This window comes from Geotrypetes seraphini, chromosome 9, assembly GCF_902459505.1.
Source record: "Geotrypetes seraphini chromosome 9, aGeoSer1.1, whole genome shotgun sequence".
In the NCBI taxonomy this organism is placed as follows: domain Eukaryota; kingdom Metazoa; phylum Chordata; class Amphibia; order Gymnophiona; family Dermophiidae; genus Geotrypetes; species Geotrypetes seraphini.
The window spans coordinates 69,263,812-69,286,294 of record NC_047092.1 but is presented as its reverse complement, the minus strand read 5'-3'; the positions used below and the strand labels follow the sequence as shown (position 1 = coordinate 69,286,294).

Below are 22,483 nucleotides of genomic sequence, written 5' to 3'. Positions count from 1 at the left end.
AGGCTTTCTACCTCTCGGGCGTATGTACGGGTTTGGCGTCTTTTTGAGGAATGGTGCCGAGCGCGGGGAGTGGTCTCTTTTCGCGCTTCTCTGCCTAACATTCTAGAGTTTTTGCAGGATGGCCTGGATAGGGGCCTGGCCTGGTCTTCTCTTCGGGTTCATCTGGCGGCCCTGTCGGCTTTTCGGGGGCTGGTGACAGGTCAGCGTTTGTCAGCCATTCCTGATGTGATTCGCTTTCTTAGGGCGGCCAAGTTGCTCCGGCCTCCCATAAGGCCCTCGGTTCCCTCTTAGGATCTCAATCTGGTTCTCTCTGTTCTAGTGCGCCCTCCTTTCGAGCCGTTGGATGGCTGTTCGTTGAAGGACCTTACGCTGAAGTCGGTCTTTTTGGTGGCCATTACTTCCGCTAGACGGGTGTCGGAGCTACAGGCTTTTTCTTGTAGGGCTCCCTTCCTGGAGTTTTCTAAGGAGCGGGTTGTTTTGCGGCCTGTTCCTTCCTTTCTGCCGAAGGTAGTTTCTCCTTTTCATGTCAATCAATCGGTGGTCCTCCCGGTCTTGGGTAGTCGGGAGGGTTCTTCTGAGCAACGACAGCTGCGCAAGTTGGATGTCGGTCGGGTCCTCCATGCTTATGTGCAGCGGACCCGGGAGTTTCGGAGCTCCGATCATCTCTTTGTGCTTCTGGCGGGTCCTCGTCGGGGGGCTGGCGCTTCTAAGGCTACTATTGCGCGCTGGATCAAGGAGATGATTGCTTCCGCTTATCTTCTGAGTCAGAAGCCGGTTCCGGAGTTTCTCAAGGCTCATTCCACTAGGGGTCAGGCGGCTTCTTGGGCTGAGTCGTCGCTTGTGCCTCCGGTGGATATTTGTAAGGCTGCGGTTTGGTCCTCCTTGCATTCTTTTGTTCGGCATTATCGGGTAGATGTTCAGGCGCGTCGGGACGCGGTGTTCGGTGAACGTGTACTGGTATCGGCCCTTCGGGGGTCCCGCCCGTGAGGGGACTGCTTTGGTACGTCCCAATCGTAAAGTTAACCTCTACTGGTCTGGAGAGTGCTAAAGAAGGAGAAATTAGGTTCTTACCTGCTAATTTACTTTCTTTTAGCTTCTCCAGACCAGTAGAGGTCCCCACCCTGTCTGTTGTTGTTGGGGCTGTTGCGCGGGCAGTTTTTGGTTTTTGCTGCGGGTTCTAGTATTTTTCTAGGGCCGGGGAGTATTGAAGAACAGCGGCTGTGGCTCGGCTGGCTTAGCTGGCGAGCTGTGGGGACCTTCTTCCTTCGGGAATTTCTCCTCTGCATTTTCCAACAGCGTTTTTGGGTATGTTATTTGTTACTCCTTTCGGAGTATTGTTTTTTCTCTCTGTTGTTTTCCAGTTCTTGGTTCTGCTTGGCTATTCGGCAGACTGAGGGAAATAGAGAGGAGGGGCTAGGATATACTGTCCCAAAGTTTTGTTTTCAGTCTCCACCTGCTGGTCATGATTAGATATATACCCAATCGTAAAGTTAACCTCTACTGGTCTGGAGAAGCTAAAAGAAAGTAAATTAGCAGGTAAGAACCTAATTTCTCCTTTGCTTACAAAGTGCCATAAGTTGTAGGTTTTTTATGATACTAGTGCTAGAGATTTAAGTGTATCAAGAATACATGAACAGAAAACATTCTGTTATTCATTAATTGTTTCTGCGTGATTTTGATGATTATGACTTCTTGTTCTTGCTTTCTGGTAGCTGTATATTCCAGTATTTTTCACAAAGGGATTATTACATTTTACTTGAATATAATTTAGAAACGGTCATGTATGTTTGCAGCAGTGCTAACATAAATCCAAATGTTTTAAGCAAGTGATTGACCTAGTTTTATTTGTTAAAAATGAAACTTTTTTCATGTTATCTGAACAAAGATAATTTACAAATTAATATGTTTCTGTTTTTCAGCTGTACATGTTTTGTTTGATCATATTGAAAAGTCAGGATATGAAAACAGTTCAGTTGAAAATCTAAAGAAAAAATACGGCTTTTGAACTGACAGTTTTGTTGATGACAATTTCATTGGATAACTAGCTGCATACATCACCATGCAGATCTATTTCCAGCAGCTGTTTATACTTCTAAGAAAAGATTATGGACAGCTTTGAATGCAAAAAAAAGGCCATTCTGTCACCCTGAGTTTTGCAGAGGAATGACAATCCAGCCAAAATAGCAAGACATTTTCCATGTCTCAGTCAGTGAGTAGCTTGAAGCTGTGAAATACAGAAAAATAAAATGTAATATTTATAAGTGTGGTTTTTTTTAAAGGGATCATTAGAAAATGAGAACAAATTGTGCAAAATTGTACAGTCATGAAAAAGGGTCCTGTATGATACCTATTTTATGCATTACCAAATACTCATGTACAGCATTGTTGGATAATTTGTTTCTTTAACCAATAAAAGGTATTGCAGCCAAATAAATGAATGTGTCAAGTCTATTTTAGGAATATTGTACCTAATTTAGGTATCCAAAACAATTGAGGTAACATGTACAGTTTACTTTATTATCAGTGTAATGCTGGAATTATAAATTGACATATTCTAATGATTTTATTAAAACAGTAACATAATTACAGCAATCTGACAAAGTGGTTCTACCATTCAGCATAATATTTGGAACTCGCACCCTGCATCAGACAACTCATAACTCCACAACTTAAATAAATAAAACACTTACAATATAAACTTTGGCAGAAATTTGGCCGCAGCTTTATTAATTAGCATACTCCAGTAACAATGCAACTCAAATTCATATCTCTCATCCTAGGTGGCCTTCCTGTTTCCCATCCCAACAGCTAGTCAGTCCCGACCTAGCTGCTTATCCCAACATCCCAATACATTATATTAATTCCAAATATCCCATTTACAAGACCTGTGGTGTCGCCCAGCCTCACCTCAGTCTGTGGCGGTGCCGCACACAGCATTCAACATTATATTTCATAGGTATTTTCCCATAATCCCTGGCCACCTGTAGGAATCCCTTCTCATTTAAACAAACCCAAACATAACTCGCCCCCCCCCCTCTAAAAACCACACTCACCCACCAAAACAGAGACAGTAACAACAGAACATGAGGGAGGGAAAGGGCGGGAATTAAAACATCAAACTACCCTCACAAATTCCCAATTTTCTATCTCCTCTTTACTGCCTACCCTCCTCAGACCCCAACCTCCCACAAACAAACTTCTCACAATTCTCCCGCCCGAATAAACCAATCACCTCTTTCCCTTTCCCACCAATCATTATCTTTCACTCCTTGTTTCCACTCACCAATAATTCTTCCTCTTCCAATTACTTCCATTCCTTATAACAGTCCCATTCAATCCCTTAATTATTCAAACTTCCTAACGTCGTCGTCGTCCCCCCCCCCCCCCCCCGAACTTCCCCTTTTATCTTGCAGGGCTCATCCAATATTAAGAGCCCTTTGATTATTTTCAAAGGGCTTACCTTATATTAACTATAAAATATATGAACTGGGCCAATAATGCAGAGCGCTGCTATAACTGTGATAATGCTAGATACAGCCCACTGCACTTGATATAACACAGCAAAAGCATAATGCACCAGTAGAATTGTACTGTATTAACATCACAGCATTTTCCTAGTATGAAGATAGGATGTAATGAGACCTTGCTGGAAATCAGCCACCATGTTTCATCTAATAACATTTCAAATTGAAGTACTGCCCACCAAAAGGTTGAGAAAAATAGGTGTGAAAGCATTTTAAATGCTATTTTGGTTATTTATAAGTTTGTATGCTGCCAGATAAGTGTGTGTGCAATTGTTTCTAATTAAGGCTTTTTCCTCAAAAGGCCAGCTTATTGCTGAGTTGTCCCATACAGTCAGTTTTGGCAACAAAACATGAAATGTCAGTGAATTAAATTGCATACAGAAGAGGCTATCCCTAGCCTATGGGTTTTGGCTTTCCAAAGCTTCAGTACTGAGTCTATATCTCAGAGCTCAAATGGGCAAATCTTGTCATGTTCAGCTGTACACAAAATGGTAATGTTTAAAAAAAAGTTAATTAAAAAAAACATTTTAATGTGGAATACTGCATACATTGATGCTAAATATGTTTTCTTTGATCGCCTATCATGGTTTAATAAAAGAGATCACCAATATTCATATTAATATTTATATATGTTACCTAATGATTAGTACTCTTTGATGTTTTAATTATATACATTTTCTAATATAATTTTCAAGATATATATTAAGGGCTCCTTTTACAAAGGTGTGCTAGCGGTTTTAGCGCACTTAGCGCGCGCTAAAATGCTGCACGCGCTAGCCGCTATGCCTCATTTTAAGCAGGCAGTATTTTTTCAGCTAGCGCATGCTAATCCTTTGCGTACACTAAAAACGCTAGCGCACCTTTGTAAAAGGAGCCCTAAATGTTGATTTTCAGTTTTTGGAGTCTAAAAAAGAGATCATTTTTTCACTAATTGCATTAATACAAAATGCTTCTGTAATTCTAATATGAAAAAGAAATTGTTTGTTGTAGGAAGAGATTTGCTTTCTTTGTTCTTAGCAAAAATCAGAAGTTAATACCAAAAAGAATTTATTTTGTTTTCATGTGGAAAACATTTATATACAAAAACATCCATATTTCTGTTGATATTTTGTTCAAAAAAGTTTGCTGTATCAGATAAATCATTTACTTTGCTGGCCCGAAGTAGCTTTCATGTTTAATAAAATTATATAATTTTTTAAAGCTTTCCCTATGCTCTTGTTCCAAAAGGTCAGGATCTGACATGGAATTTGGAAATTAAAATCATTTTGGTTTGGAAGAATTCTTGGACTAGAGGGAGAAGCAAAACTATCCCGCTTATCAGCTGTGCTATTTGTCTTCGGAGAAACTGAAGGAAATTCTCCTCCACTGACCCTTCATGACTGGAGAGGCCCAGTTGTTCATCTAGCAATTGTTTTAAGAAACATTTTGGGAGCCAGATAAGTTCTTCTCCCATAAAATAAAGGATTGACAGTAAATGATGTATATGAGAACCAAGTTACGGTGATCTTTCATAGATCTCTCGCTGTAGATTGCAGTATTGCAGTAACTATTGCAGTATGAAGATGGTAGGCGAAATAAGGTAACCAACAAATAAGGAACTGTCCTCCAATTAACATGAGATTGAAAGCAGCTTTCCCTCCGCCAAAGACTTGCAGGAGATGTTCTTTCGATCTATTTGCAGCTACTACTATAGTGGCTTGACTGCACATGGTACAATCTATGGCGAGGAGTTGCTGCCCAGGAGGGTAATGGCCCAAGTTGGAGAGCCGCAATACAAACTACTCTGAACACACAGTCAGTATAATGAGAAGAAGTAAACAAAACACAGCAAGGTGAAGAAGAGCACAAAAATCTGGCTATAATCCCCTATTCACCCAAGCAGTCAACTAGATAACTCCTTAGAGTTCAGGGTTTCCCAAGTTGATCCCGAAGTACCCCCTTGCCAATCAAGTTTCAGGATTTCCACAATGAATATGAATGAAAGAGGTTTGCAGTGAATGCAAATCAACATAATGCGCATTTATTGTGGATATCCTGAAAACTTGACTGGCAAGGGACCAATTTGGGAAACGTGATTGGATGTTGTTCTCATAAAGGACTATTATATCTTTTGAAAATGTTACTGCAAAATTCCACAAAATTATTTTGTTCCAGAGTTCTCAGACAGGTTGGCAGTGAAGGGGTTAACTGTAACATCATCAAGCACATGAAAAAGCATGTGCAGTGATGTATGTGATGATGTCACAAAGGCTGCTGCTGACCACTGATGAAGAACAAGTAATTCTGCTTCCAGAGACACTCATTTGGCAGGTAGGACATTTCCTTGTATGGTAGAAAATTATCTGAGTGAGTAGGGCCAAACCTAAGGGTGTAAATCAGTAGAAGGAAATTTGGGGTGACTTCCAAGAATCTCTATGGCCTTTACTCACCTGAAGGAAAAGGTGATACATGGTAGAAGGGTTGGAGTTAGGCAGCATGGAGAAATGGCCTGGCATCATCATCAGCCACCCAACATCCTATGTGTAAGAAAAATACTTACTTGGTTATAAGGAAGGAAGTGGGGGAGCACTTTTTTTTTTAGGGTCTGGAAGGAAAGAAATTGAGGGATACATCCTGAGGTTTAAGGAGAAGAGGGAAGTAATGGGAAGACTGATGGAAAGGAGGGGGAAAGTGCTGTGTTGGATCCAGAGGAGGACCGATGTTGACATGGTCTTTGAGGAAGACCTGAAATCTAAGTTTGATTATATCCTTTGTATCCCACTCATCATCTGGATTTATGGTAGGCTGAAAATGATTGCTTTTAGTTAGGGAAGGTTGTAAAGGTGTTAGTTAATATAATCTGTTACTGAATTGCTTTATAACTATGCATTTTTGTAAATTGTCTAGAAGTCTAAAGATGGATGGGAAATTTTGAATATATAATAATAATCTCCACAGGGGAGTGCTCTTTTAAAGGGTAAATGGAATGGGACTTGATTTACTGCCTTTCTGTGTGGATTCAGGTTTTTATTAAAATTTGATAAAAATGCTTATAAACATTTCTAAGCGATGTGGTTATAATCAAAGTGCTTATTTTGTACCTGGGGCAATGAAGTATTAAATGGCTTGCCCAGAGTCACAAGGAGCTGCAATGGGAATCAAACTCACAATCTCAGGTGCTGAGGCAGCAACTTCTCCATTTACCACCAATTTTGTCTCTTAAAAGACAAAGGCCTCCTAGTATGAAACTGCGATAGCAGTTTCTAGCGCGGGGAGCCATGCTGAATAGCCCGTGCTGCTCCCGACGCTCATTGAGTTTTTATGAGCATCAGGAGCAGCGCAAGCCATTCAGCGCAGCTTCACGCGCTAAAAACTGCTATCGCAGTTTCGTAAAACAGGGGGAAAGTTGTGGTACATGGAGAAGAGCTGGGTGACCTTGAGATCAGACAAAGCATATTTTAGTGCATTAGGTGTGTCATTCTGGACTGTAGAGTATTCTCATGAGCCATGCAAAAAGAATCCATTCTAGTAGCTTTTCAACTTCTTCACCAGAGGGCTCTGCTGCCCTCTTCAGTTTTTTCTTCTGCATATGGGCCAGAAGGAGACTTTCTGATCTGCTCTGTATATTTTATTTCTTTTTTTTCAGTGGTTTTTTTTCACAGTTTTGGGTAAGTTTCGGTGTTCAGAGCTCCTCAGATTGGGGAGCTCTGCCTGTGTGGAGGAGAAACAGGTCTGTAGCTGACAGGTCAATCGCTCTGTGGTACCTGTTAACCAGCTTGCAGAAACTTGTGGAGCTCGGGGATCGGTCCCCTAGAAGCTTTGCTCACCTACTAGGTCACAGAGGCTTGTGCTCAGGCTGTTAGGCACCTGCAGGTGGCTCAGTGGGGCTCCTCAGAGTGCCAGCTGCATTTTGCCTCCCTCCTTTTGCATGCTTAGGTCCACTGGTGTTGAGGATCAGTCAGACTTCAGTCTGACTGGTAGCCCGAAGATTTCAGTGTTTGGAGGACAATTCCATTGAAGCAGTGATTTCTTCTCTCAGATCCAACTACTTGTAGAGCTGAGGCAGCCTGCAACACATCCACAGCACATCCACAGTGAGTAAGGCTTTCATAGTCTATGACAAAAATTGGGAGGGGGGTGTCTTAAAAAGATGGTTTTAAAGGTTTCTGCCCCTTCCTTCAGGGTTTCCCACCTCTAAAATCCAATTTTCTGATTTTTTTTTTGTTTTTAATTAAGCCATTTATTGGCACCAAAATGCTACCGTGGTGGCCATCTTGTATTTCCCAATTAAGTTCTCCAAACCTTCAAAACTCCTTATTTTTGTCCATCTGTATGCCTTTCCTTAAAAACAACTTTTAAATTTTTCCTAAAAAGTGATAGAGATAATGTCGTTCTGATAATCGAGGGAAGATCATTCCAAACAAGGAATAGGATAAGGAATGTGAGAATTTACCTAGGGTTTTAATCCCTTTAACAGAAGGGAAGAGCAATTTAAATGTATTTTTATTCCTGGTAGTGTGAAACCGAAGAGAGTTAAATAATGAGGTAATAAAGGTGAAGAAATTCCATGTAAAACTTTGAAAATTACATTGGCACATTTAAATTGAATTTGCCAGTAAACAGGAAGCCAATGAAGTAACCTCAACAATGGAGAGGCATGATCATATTTATGTCTTCCAAAAATTAATTTGGCTGCAGTGTTCTGAATGAGCTGCCTCTTCAGATTAAATTTGGTTAATCCGATATACAGGGAATTTGCATAATCCAGATGTGCCAAAATAATTGCTTGAACCAAAACCGCAAAATGATGATGAAAAAAACCTTGAACTCTCCTCAACATCTGTAAACTAAAATAGCACTTTTTAGATAAATTGTTAATTTGATTATTTAAAGATAAAGAAGAATCTAAAATAAAACCAAGGATTCTAGATGAAAATTCAGTTGTTAAGGAGTCTCTTGATTTCAATGCTATAACCTGAGGTAGATTGTGCAGTAAGGGACCAAACCATAGCAGTCTGGTTTTAGAAGCATTCAGTTTCATACGGACAATAAGGTGTCTATATGCCAAAGATAAGTATTAGTAGAACTAATAGGAGAATAGAAACAGACTTTAATTATAAACATTACTATAATTCACAATACTTTGTCAAAGGTGACCATATTTTATCATAGGAACCAACATGACCACATTTCTCAGCATAAGTTCGTTCAAATTTAGCAACCATGCAAATGTTATTCCACCAGGAATTGTAAGAAAGATTGTGGCTATTTTTCCAATTAAAAAAGATAGAAGTAGGGAAGCTGTTTAGTAAAACTAACACCAAAAGTAGGAGATCAAATTGGATTGAATATAATAAAGGATCTCAAAAGATATGTTCATGTATTACAATCACATGAATTATAATGAAATTCACATACACTCAGAATTGTGTAATTCAGCCAAGATCCAAAGCTCCTATAGCCAAACCCACCACCTAGTTGGGTTAAGAAGAAGGCCAATTATATGTCTTCCAACTGCAACACTCAGGGGGTTATGTATATCATCCAATGCCCGTGCTCCTTGCACTACATCGGGCAGACAACACGAAGTATTAAATTAAGGATCGTGGAGCACTTGAGCAAAATATGTACCAGCAAAATGGATGCCCCATTGAACATTGGACAGAAAAGCAGCACGCAATTGACGATCTGTGCTTCTCTATTATAGATGTACCTAAATTACATAGGTGGGAAGATCTGTCTCACATGCTGAGGGTTCAGGAACAGCGTTTCATTTTTAAATAACACTCTACACCCTGGAGGACTCAAAAGTGAGTTAGAATGGAAGGCATTTTTAAAACTCCCGCCTTCCCTGCTCGTATTTATCTTTCCTCCGACAGTTTGCCGCACTCAGCTGATTTGCACGTCTTCCCCTACTTTATGGGATGATGTCAACACATTTTCCTTTTAAAATCCGTGTCTGCTTTTTTCAGCCGTTACACGAAGGCAGCAATAGCGCAGTAATGAAGATTTCACTTCACAAGTGACAGGTATGACAGGTACCCACACTTTGTTGCCTTTAAATATTTTATATCTTTGCACAGTGTTGCATTTTTTACATGTGTTTTGTAAGAAAGCTTTTAATATTGTTTCCATTTTTTCACTGACAGAATAGTATGTTTTTTTAATCTCACATCACCTGAATGGTCTGGCAATTAAGTTACCAACTCTTACTTTTGGGTTCCTTGAAAAATATATTTGAAACATGGCCCGTGTCGGGACCTGCTGATACCCCAAAAGCTAAGTGAAAACTATTCTTTTTGACATTATTGAAATTTTAAACACTTATTTGAACAATCAAATTGCACTATTTAATAGAAGTCACGAATTCCATATACAGTGATTGGGTGGTGGGTTTGGCTATAGGAGCTTCAGCTCTTGGCTGAATTACACAATTCTGAGTGTATGTGAATTTCATTATAATTCATGTGATTGTATTACATGAACATATCCTTGGAGATCCTTTATTTCTTATATTTTTCCAATTAACCAATATGGTTTTGATCATTACGAGTAAAAGAAATCTGAGAAGTTTACCCATCTCATCGATTTTCAAAACTAGTCCATGTTGACAAAATATGATAATAGCCAAGGAGATGTCTTCCTCAATTCCAGTAATCAAACTGATGGTTTTCCATACTTTTTCCAGTAAACTTATATCAGAGGGCACTGAAAGATTATTTGATCCAGTGTACCAACAGCTGATTTACAAGATTAACAGCAAGTTGGACTCACATTTGGTAATTTAGACAGCTTATAAGGCGTCCAAAATGCTCTATTCAGCAAGAAATAAGCTGACTGAGAGATAAAAGCTGAGTTTAGGGAATGTGTCGATTCAATCCAAACTCTTTCCCATTCATCCATGTCAATATGCTTTACAGTATCTTTGAACCAAATGTCCTTCACTGATGCCGACCCATCAAATTTTGCTTTGAGAAGGAATCTGTACCAAGTAGCTGCCTTGCCTTTTCGCCTAAGTGCAATCTAATCGCTAAGTAACACCAGTTAGGGTTTTTTCTCCTGAAATGAGGCGACATCAGTAAGGGCCTTAATAGAGTGGCAAAATTGCAGCCATTTGAATTGTTGTGTATTCGGTATGTGGTATGTTGCTTGCAGTTATTCAAAAGGTATCCAATCTTTGTTATTATAAAGTTGACATAATGACCATATATGCCTGCAGTTCGCCAAATGGGCCAATTAATTTGTCTCTCCTGAATTAGGATCTTGTTCCAAATGCATACATGAGTTGACTCATTCCAGCATACTTCAGCCAACCCATCCAGTTCTTTTATTGCTAATTTGATAGAATGGATCGGTTCTCTACATTTGTTTACAGCTGTACTGCCAGGCAAGGAGGTGACACTGGTGATGTTTGGTCAGTAAGCCAAAGTGAGCCATGTCATATAATGAATGCTGTGTGATAATCATAAAAGCTTTGGAACTTCACTCCTCCTGCTGATATGTCTCCTTTCAGTTTTTGCAGGCTTATATGCGGAGTGGAGTTGTTCCAGAGAAACTTGGCTAGTAGTGAATCAGTTTTTTAATAAGATGGTAGTAATAAATACACAAGGAGCATACTAAGTACATGGTTCACGACTAAAGCCACCATCATTTTAATGGTACTTAATCTGCCCTGTGGTAAAACCAATAATATGAGGGTACAGTTGTATATATCAAGCACAGACTCAAATAGAAAATGTACTGTATGATGATTTTAGCAGAGAAACCACATTCACACTATACCATCAAAAAATAAATAGAAAAAGACAGAAAACTAATAATGGGTACAAAAAGAATGGAGAAAACAGACATCATACACGGGCAGCCGGGACTATACAGTACCCTAAGCTATCTGTATCATCACTGGTCTGAAAAAACTCCATACATTTATATTGTCAATTTTTCATTTCATTCATTCAAGCTTCACTTTTCAAAGTTTGATTTCTGTCATTATTATTGTAAAATGGAATAAGAGGTTAAATCTGCCAAAAATAGATTACTATGACTACAGCCTGGAGCAAAAAAGTTTCAGTTCATATTAAATGGTGTGAACAAGCGTGACAAACTTATCTTGAAGTTACTTCTCTCAAGGGATCAATTGTCTCTCATATAGTCTTTCAAACAGCTTCTTCCCGACAGAAAGCACTTCTGTTTCGCCTTATCTAGGCTACATCAGGGGAAAAATCTCACTGCCACATCCATATATCCAAATGCGTTCATGCAGCAAACCAGCTAGGCTGACACACCTCAACATGACGACATAGGCAAGAAAATTCACTTGATAAATTCAAAACTAAACTGTTTCGCCTTATCTAGGCTACATCAGGGGGAAAATCTCACTGCCACATCCATATATCCAAATGCGTTCATGCAGCAAACCAGCTAGGCTGACACACCTCAACATGACGACATAGGCAAGAAAATTCACTTGATAAATTCAAAACTAAACTAAAAACTTTCTTATTCCAAGAAGCATACCATAGCATTTAACAATACCCCTTTCCAACAGCAAGGCAGTATACAAAATGAACCTTCCTGGTGCCTTTTCCTCCTCCCTCTTCCCCTCATTTATTTTTATTTTTAATGATGTAATTACAAATTTTCCTTTCCTCCTCTCCCTCAAGCTTGCATACATCATCGTTTTCGTCTATTCAATGTCCAAATTTTTCTTTTTACCCATATTCTTAAATTTATTTTAATGTTTTTAGCTTTGTAAACCGGCCAGTTACACGATGATAGTCGGTATATTAAAATGTAAATAAACTTGGAAACTAGAACAAAATCGGAAAAGCCCACCAAAATCACCAAATTCTTGACACTTTGTTGTGTCTTCCCGAAAACATTTAATGAAAGTGAACTATAAAGTGACCAACAACCAGCACACGACACAACTAATACGGTAAGTGTATTCAGGTGAATGGATATCGCCCGGTATATAACACGCTTCTAAGGGGTGTTGGGGCAGGGGCAGGAATGGGTGATTCTGAGAGGCAGGACACCAGGTATGACGCCGGGCCTGCAGCGGCCCCCTGAGGTACCCATAAACTATTGGCACAAAAACAACAAGCACTCCAATACACCCGCAGGCAAGATTCCCGCAGACAGGGAAAAAAGACAGGCAAAGGATCAGCAGCGGAAGCAAGACCTCAGTAGATGACCTGCCAGCACGAGCTCTCTCCTAGCGACGGAGCGAGCTGCTAGAGAGATGGAGCCAAGCGGGGCTGGCAATCTACCTCTGGCCCCTCTGCAATCTACAGGCAATCCATGCTTGCCTTAAAACATTTACAGCCAAGCTTGAATTTCACACTTGCCTCTACCGGCAGCCAATGTAGTTCACACAAAAAGGGAGTAGCATGGTCAAACTTTTTCAGGTTAAAAATCAATCGTATTGCTGTATTTTGAATAATGCGCAATCTATAGAAATTTTTTTGAGTACCTACCAAATAAATAATATTGCAATAATCCAGTTGACTTACAATCAAAGATTGTACCAATAATCTAAAAGATGAAATATCAAAATATGCTCGTATAGTATGCAGTTTCCATAAAGTGTAGAACACTTTTTGTACCAGGGCATCAACTTGATTCTTCATGGTCAGGGTCTGATCCAAAGTTACTCCTAGAATCTTAATTATATTATTCATATTATTCAATGTCAGCGTTGTTTCAGTACAGTTTTGGTGAGGGGGAACATAAGAATAGCCTTACTGGGTCAGACCAATGGTCCATCAAGCCCTGTAGCCCGTTCTCACGGTGGCCAATCCAGGTCACTAGTACCTGGCCAAAACCCAAGGTGGAGCAATATTCCATGCTACCGATATAGGGCAAGCAGTGGCTTCCCCCATGTCTTTCTCAATAACAGACTATGGACTTTTTCTCCAGGAACTTGTCCAAATCTTTCTTAAAACCAGCTATGCTATCTGTTCTTACCACATCCTCTGGCAACGCTTCCAGAGCTTAACTGTTCTCTGAGTGAAAAAATTTCCTCCTATTGGTTTTAAAAGTATTTCCCTGTAACTTCATTGAGTGTCCCCTAGTCTTTGTAATTTTTGACAGATTGAAAAATCGATCCATTTGTACCTGTTCTACTTTACTCCACTCAGGATTTTGTAGACTTCAATCATATCTATGATTCAGGTTATTCTTCCCAATGTGCATCACTTTGCATTTGTCCACATTAAATTTCATCTGCCATATGGATGCCCAGTCTTCCAATTTCCTAAGGTCCACCTGCAATTTTTCACAATCGGCATACGTTTTAACAACTTTGAACAGTTTAGTGTCATCTGCAAATTTAATCACCTCACTCATCGTTCCAATTTCCAGATCATTTATAAATAAGTTAAATAGCACCGGTCCCAGTACAGACCCCTGCAGCATTCCACTGTTTATTCTCCTCCATTGAGAAAAATAACCATTTAACCCAACCCTCTGTTTTCTATCTGATAATCAATTTCTAATCCACAACCGAACTTTGCCACCTATCCCATGACACTTTATTTTTTTCAGGAGCCTCTCGTGAGGAACTTTATCATAGAAAAATTTTGTCTTATCCCAATTAAGTTTAAATTTAAATTCAGCCATTCACTGTTCAATAATCGAAAGAACATCAATTATATGCCTGATATGCAAAATTACATTTGGAATAGGGATTAGGAAAGTTTTATGTCATCAGCATAACTAAACAGCTTGATCTCTAAATGGGATATTATATTACTCAGGGAAGATAGATATATGTTAAAAAGTAGGGGAGAAAGAAGAGAACCCTGGGGAATGCTGCACAGCTACTTGAATTGGTATGTGAAGATAATAAACCTTGAAACCAATCCAAGACTTTCTAATAGTATTTTATGATCCCAGACATTCTAATAGTATTTTATGATCTATGAGATCAAATGCACTGCTGAAATCAAATTTGCATTATCAGTGCACTTGTGCCTTTGCTAAACAAATTGTACAAATTATCCAGAATAGAAGCCAAGACTGTTTTAGTACTATATAAAGGTCTAAAGCCTGACTGAGAATCATGCAAAATTGAAAACTGCTCAAGATAATTGAGCAATTGTGAGTAAACCAAACCCTCCATTAATCGATTCTGTAGGATTTTTAGGTATTGAGGTAATTAGGATATGTCCTTGGGTTATTAGAAAAGTACCCATTTCCAATATATAAGTTAGCCAATCAAAAAGATTTGATTGAAAATCCAAAGAGGCAACTTTAATAATGGTCAGGGAACAAGAATCCAAGGAATAGAATGGCTTTACATATTTACTATATAATTTACTAAATGTTTCCCATTCCGATTTACTAAATGTAGCCCATTTAAATCATTGTAACTAGCTCTATGTAAGGGTACTTGCAATTGTAGCTGAAGTTATAATGCCGTTGTATAGATCCATGGTGAGACCTAAACTAGAATATTGTGTACAATTCTGGAGGCCACATTATCAAAAAGATGTGCTAAGAGTTGAGTCGGTTCAGCGAATGGCCACCAGGATGGTCTCAGGACTCAAGGATCTCCCGTATGAGGAACGGCTAGGTGAGTTACAGCTATACTCACTCGAACTCAGAGAGAGGGGAGACATGATTGAGACGTTCAAATATGTCACGGGCCATATTGAGGTAGAAGAAGATATCTTTTTCCTTAAAGGACCTACGGCAACAAGAGGGCACCCGTTGAAAATCAGGGGTGGGAGATTTCATAGCGACACCAGGAAGTATTTCTTCACCGAAAGGGTGGTTGATCATTGGAATGATCTTCCACTGCAGGTAATTGAGGCCAGCAGCGTGCTAGATTTTAAGAAAAAATGGGATAAGCATGTGCGATCACTTCAAGGAAGAACCTAGGGGGGAGGGTCATTAGAGTGGGCAGACTTGATGGGCCATGGCCCTTTTCTGCCGTCATATTCTATGTTTCTATGCCATCATACTGAGAACAAGTTGCTCTTAAATTATTGATTTTAGAACTAAAATAGCATGCTAAATCATCTGAAGTAGGAGGAAGAGTATGCAAGGATTGAGTATAATGAGTGGTGTCAGAGATAGTATTAACCAATCTAAACAGTTATTTGCTATTAATTAAAGAAGAGTCTACCTGAGCTGAATAATAAGCTTTATGTTTATCCTTTAAAAGTTGTTTGTAAATGCAAACCTCTTTTCTCCAGTTCTCACGATCCACCTGTTTCCCAGTTTTAATCCAAATATGTTCCAATCAGCTCAGTGAATGTTTCATAGTGTAAAGTTCTCTTTGTCATACCAATTGTTAAGCTTATGATATTGTTTCTTGATTTGTTTTTTAGTAGGCCATGTCGTCCATAACTATAAGGCTATTTGTAGCCCAATGAGTCGGGAATTCTAAGGGATCTCTCGATTTTGGAATTTGTTCATACTGATTCCAGAATTCTAAAGGGTCTATTGATCCTCTAGCTGTTATATTCCTTTTAGCTACAGAAAGTGATTTAATGGGCAAATGCATCCGTGTACTGTATATTCTAACACCTCTAAGCTCATTATTTTTCTTAAAGTAGTGTCTGAATAGGAAATCCCTATTGCTGAATCATGATTAATAACTGAAGGCGATTCTAAGAAGTCCAACGTTATTTCCCCAGCTGGCACAAACTTCCACAAGTTTAACTTGGTAGAAAGCATGCTGTCTTATTTATTTATTTAATTTTCTATACCATTCTCCCAGGTGAGTTTCAAGTTTATTTAAAAATGTGATGTGATCGCAAAATCCAAATCCAATGTGATTTACACATAAAGTCACATTAATTGAACCAGACAATTAGTACAATTTTAACAAAACAATACATGACAAAAAGGGGGAAAAAGTTAAAAGATTAAATACAATTCATAAACAAATAAAAGAGGGATAGGTAATGAAACAAGAGGTTGGGAAAGGTTACCCACTTAATTTTTGCTTACCAGCACTATTAGTCCGCTGTAAAGTATCCTAAGTTAATAGAGTTTGAATGACTCAGTTAAAGGCGTCCTTAAAAAGCAAGTTTTTCAGAAGACTCTTAGACTTACTAAAGTAATTTTTCTTCTCTTATATGAATTTATTCAGGTACTCGAATATTTTTCCTTGTCTGTCCCAGTGGGTTTAGTCTTATCTAATGTACCTGGGGCAATGGGGGACTTAAGTGACTTGTCCAGGGTCACAAGGAGCAGTGTGGGTTTGAACCCACAACTGCTGGGTTCTGAGACTTTAGCTTTAACCACTGTGGCACACCCTGAAATCTGGGTGTGTTGACCTAGGTGCCCAACTGTAGGCATCTTTTATAGAATCAGGGTCTTTGTAAATAGTTCACCCAATTCAGAAATAATGTGCACTCTTTCCCAATATCATGCAAAATATTATTTTCTTTCCCTTTCATTTGGGGCAAAAAAAACCCCATATGAAGCAACATGAGAAAGATTTAACATTTTCCATGTCATTTAAATTAATGCATATCCCTATTTATAATCAGGATTTGTTCTATTCCATATAGATATTTGTCTAATCTGCTCTTAAAATGCTCAAAAGACTAAAATTCCAATACTTCTAAAGGCAACATTTTATCATGCTTGACAGTTCTTGCAGTTAACAAAAGTGCTTCCTTATGTACCTCTTCCTTATGTTTGACCTAAATTCCTTCTGCAGCAGTGTAAATTAAAGCATCAATAATTTCCTGAAGCCTCAGCCTGGATTTAGCTGCTTGCTTTGCAGATAAGAAAGAAAAAAAATTACCTATACCAGTGTAGCCTTTGATTTTGACCAAAAATTCTTTTTAGGTATCTTTTCATATGTAGCTCTTTTCAGCTGGTACAGGACTTTATTCTTATACCCTGCATAAATTTAAACAAGGAATCTCTTGGATAACACTAAACAGTTTAACCCTTATTTGCAACAGAGTGTGGAAATTACAGTAAGTGGACATTTGAATATTTCATTTTTTAATAGATGGGAATGAGATTTATGTTTATATAATTTTATAGTTATGAAATGTTCAAAATTGGGTTGTAAAATGAAATGTGAAGTTTCTTGAGTGTTAATATATTAAATTTTGGTCTTTAATGAATGGATTGAATAGCTTCTTTTTGAGTTTTGGATAAAGCAGCACTGGAAGCTCAATATTAAAAAGTATAATCCCCAAATTTTTTGTTTTGATTACAATATTTATATTACATGTAAATATAATATTTATATTACACATATATATTACATGTGTATATATATATCTATAGTAACCAAAACAAAAACAATTGGGATTATACTTTTTAATATTAAGCTTCCAGTGTTGCTATATTCAATAACTGAAAAAGAAGCTATTTAATCCATTCATTAAAGACCCAAATCTATTTAATATATTAACACTCAGAAACTTCACATTTCATTTCACACCCCAATTTTGAACATTTCATAACTATAAAATTAGATAATGTCAAACCAGTATGGCAATACTTATGTTCTTATGATTGTTTGGAACCCTCGGAGAGCCAGGATTTTATAGATTTCCTAGAAGATGCTCAGGATACTATCAATACTAGGCTTATTTCTCCACAGTAAACCATTGGTATTAAACATTTATTTCAAATTGAAATCTATTGTACTATCTTCCTGTACATCTTGGTGGCATATATCTTCAAAACCCTCTGTCTACTTGTATTTTGTGGACAAGGGTTTTGTTGTTCCCAGATGTATTGTGTACCACCGAGATGCACAGAAAGATATTTCTACAATTGAAACCTTGGGTTTTGGGTGTAAAGGCTACCTCTTAATTAGGGTCCCCTGCAGATGTATCCTGCAGTATCAAGATGGCATGTTTACATTTGTGGATCCCACCCATTTGAAGAAATTTCTTGCTGGTAAAATTCAGAGTTAACAGATGGAGTTCATAAAATATGAGCAGGTAATAGTGGTGAGAGATAGATTCTGTAAAATTTTTTTTTTTTTTTTTTTCTTTGCACTTTACAGTCTTTTTTTTCTCCTCTTGATGTAACTATGGGGTCTTTTTATCAAGCTGTGGTAGGGGTTTAACGCGCATAATACCATGCGTTAAACCGCCTGCTGTGCTAGCGGCTAATGCCTGCATTGAGCAGGCGTTAGTTTTTTAGCTGGCCGCGAGGGTTAGCGCGTGATGAAATGTCTGACGCACTAACTCCACTAGCGCGGCTTGATAAAAGGACCCCTATGTTTAGTTTTTTAATGTATGTATGTTGATTTCTGGTCGTGCAAGTTTTCTGTTTGCTATTTCTCTTTTGTGAGACATATAAGGACAGATTTAGTTTATAAAAGAGGAGGACAGTTTTATAATTTGTTGCCTGCAGTTACACGTGCCTTGCTGGGATAATTGACTGACTCTGTAACAGTAACACAACCCCAGAGGAGGACTCGTTATACAAAAAGTTAAGCTCAGAGATATAAAACTCTGAAGAGGGAGAGGTAACCCCCTCTTAGGGAAAGAGTTTATCTTCCAATCATTGCTTCATAATTGTGACAAACGAGCCCAACTCCAAGGTGTAAAAGTTTTAACTGTGTATATAGCTCAATGTGGATGCAATATGCATTCAACAGGCTTTCAAAAATAGATAAATATTCTGCATTCAGGTAAGCACTAGAATTTTTAGCATTCATATGATTAAATCTCAAAAGTACTTGTCAGGGTCCCGACGCGGCCCCGTTTCGGTGTCTACTTCAGGAGACCCCGTCTGACAAAGTTGAATTTTGCAAAGAGTAATAGTCATAAGAAATTCAAACACAGGTTCTGAAATGCAAAAACATAAGGTCAGAATGCAATGGGTGTGGGCTAGTACATTCAAAAAGCCACCAACCCATGCAAGTGTATAATAAAACTTCCAGCTACCTAGCTGGATGGGAGCACAAAAGTGTACATACCGTTCTGTTGTTGAAAAAATTTCCGTGCTACACAGGACGCCCGTCCCCCACTGCGGTATTTAAACCGGAGAAAAGGCGGGAAACCAAACGTAGCAAGCGTGATGACGTCACTGTTAGCGCTGAAAACAGTGTAGAGCAAAAAGCTTCAATACAGAGCAAAAATACAGAGCAAAAATACCTAGCTTGTACCAGACATGATCAGAGGAACGCCACCCACTCGATCTCATTGTTGAGGCCATGAGGATGAAGGGTATTAAGATCGTAGATCCATTTCTGTTCCTTTCTCCACAGCATACGAGCTATATCACCTCCTCTGGTGTTGCAGTAATGATCTATCACTGTAAATCTCAAGTCTGTTATGGCATGATTGTTTCTCTGCCAGTGCTGCACCAGGGGCGCCTCCTGCACTACGGTCCGTATGCGACTCATGTGTTCTCCAATGCGGTTCTTTAAACTTCGGGTGGTGTTCCCCACATATACAAGCTGGCACGGGCATGATATAGCATAAATAACATGATGAGTGTTGCAGTTAGTTGCGTGCTGAGTGTACTTATGTCGTGAAGGTAATGGCATCTGTGAAATGGTAACACTAAACTGACAGTATTTACAATGTCCACATGGTAGATGCTGGCCTCTAACAGAGTCCGAAGTCACATGGCTTAAAAATTGTGAATGTGTGACACGTTGTTTCAGATTGGAGGCTTTGGAAAAGGCAAATCTGGGGACATCATGGAATGCTTTGTGGTACTGTAAAATGGACCAATGACGCTTGATGATATTCTTTATTTGAAAAGCATGAATAGAGTAAGGTATTACACAAACCAATGGACGACCTTCAGATTCATGTTGTGATTGCAGCAATAGTGACCTATTGGCATATAGAGCTCGTTTGTAGGCCTTCTTGAGCACAGAAGGGGGGTAACCCTTTTCCAGAAATCTATGTCGCATCTCATCCGCTCTATACACATATTCCTGCACTGTTGAGCAAAGTCTCCGGAGACGTAAAAACTGTCCCGTGGGTATGTTGTTTCTCAAATGCTTCGGATGAAAACTATCATATTGCAGTAAATTGTTTCTGTCTGTGGGCTTACGAAAGATAGTAGTGGTGAACTGCCCATTGGTCAATGTAATGTGAATGTCCAAAAAAGCAATTTGGTGTAGGTCCATGGTCATAGTAAACTGTAGGTTGGAATCACGGCTATTAAGCCAATCATAAAAACGTATCAAGTCCTCAGGGGTGCCAATCCAAACTGCCAGCACATCATCAATATATCGCTTCCAGAATAAAAAAGAATGCCAAAACTCAGAAGGATACAAAAACTTGCTCTCAAACTGAGATACATACAGGCAGGCTATAGACGGGGCCATTTTTGACCCCATAGCTGTGCCTTTGATTTGTTTGAAAAATTCCAAGTCGAACTGAAAATAATTCATATTGAGAGCAATCTGAGCCAAATCAAGCAAAAATTGAACCCTGGTAGCGGGCAGCTCCTGAGATAATAATTCAGCTTTAATAACCTCAATAGCTTCTTTTTGAGGAATGTTGGTATATAAAGCTGCGATGTCAAAAGTCAGCAAAATAGCATGTGAAGGTATGTTATGAAGGGAGGACAAAAAATGTATCATACTGGTGGAGTCTAAGACGTACGAAGGGGCCAACGGGACCCTATTTTTCAGATATGAATCTAAAAAAGCTGACAAAGGTTCCAAAAGTGATCCTATACCTGAGACTATGGGTCTACCTGGAGGACTAGACAACGATTTGTGAATCTTGGGAACAAAGTAAATAACAGGAGTACGAGGATGTTTACAATTCAAACATCTGAACTCCTTGTCAGTAATGACTGCAGATTCCAAAGCTTGTAACAATACGTCAGAAATGACGTCATGAATGGATTGTGTAGGATCATTAGGTAATGGTGTGTAATAAGTGGGGTCACCTAATTGTCGTTGTGCCTCTCTGACGTATGCACTAGTATCTTGAATAACTATTCCCCCTCCCTTATCTGCTGGATGAATGACTATATTTGTGTCAGATGACAAAGTGGAAATTGCTATTTGTTGTTGTTTGGACAAATTAAACCGAATATGAGAAGGATTAATTTCCAAATCGCCGATGTCTTTCAAGATTAAGTCCTCAAAAGTTTGAATATGTGGATCAACTACCGGAGGACACCAAGAGGATTTAACATGAAAAGCTGAATGAATGTCCTGAGTGGGTTCAATGGAAATATCTTCTGTAAAAAAGAATTTTTTAAGTTTGCAGGATCTTATAAACTTAAACATGGCCACTCTGGTATCCTATAAAGCTATACGGCTTTTGATACCAGAGTGGCCATGTTTAAGTTTATAAGATCCTGCAAACTTAAAAAATTCTTTTTTACAGAAGATATTTCCATTGAACCCACTCAGGACATTCATTCAGCTTTTCATGTTAAATCCTCTTGGTGTCCTCCGGTAGTTGATCCACATATTCAAACTTTTGAGGACTTAATCTTGAAAGACATCGGCGATTTGGAAATTAATCCTTCTCATATTCGGTTTAATTTGTCCAAACAACAACAAATAGCAATTTCCACTTTGTCATCTGACACAAATATAGTCATTCATCCAGCAGATAAGGGAGGGGGAATAGTTATTCAAGATACTAGTGCATACGTCAGAGAGGCACAACGACAATTAGGTGACCCCACTTATTACACACCATTACCTAATGATCCTACACAATCCATTCATGACGTCATTTCTGACGTATTGTTACAAGCTTTGGAATCTGCAGTCATTACTGACAAGGAGTTCAGATGTTTGAATTGTAAACATCCTCGTACTCCTGTTATTTACTTTGTTCCCAAGATTCACAAATCGTTGTCTAGTCCTCCAGGTAGACCCATAGTCTCAGGTATAGGATCACTTTTGGAACCTTTGTCAGCTTTTTTAGATTCATATCTGAAAAATAGGGTCCCGTTGGCCCCTTCGTACGTCTTAGACTCCACCAGTATGATACATTTTTTGTCCTCCCTTCATAACATACCTTCACATGCTATTTTGCTGACTTTTGACATCG

At 38.8% G+C, this 22,483-nt stretch overlaps 1 protein-coding gene across 3 annotated transcripts in view; it reads left to right on the top strand.

The window, feature by feature from the left end:
- RPAP3 (RNA polymerase II associated protein 3) overlaps positions 1-2,449 on the top strand; it is a 150,484-nt gene extending 148,035 nt beyond the window's left edge. For all 3 annotated transcript variants that reach the window (XM_033957900.1, XM_033957901.1, XM_033957899.1), the window contains one exon: positions 1,920-2,449. In XM_033957900.1, coding sequence (XP_033813791.1) covers positions 1,920-2,005 — 86 coding nt within the window. In that variant the 3' untranslated portion in view covers positions 2,006-2,449. The remainder of the gene's footprint in view (positions 1-1,919) is intronic.
- The last annotated feature ends 20,034 nt before the right edge of the window (positions 2,450-22,483 follow it).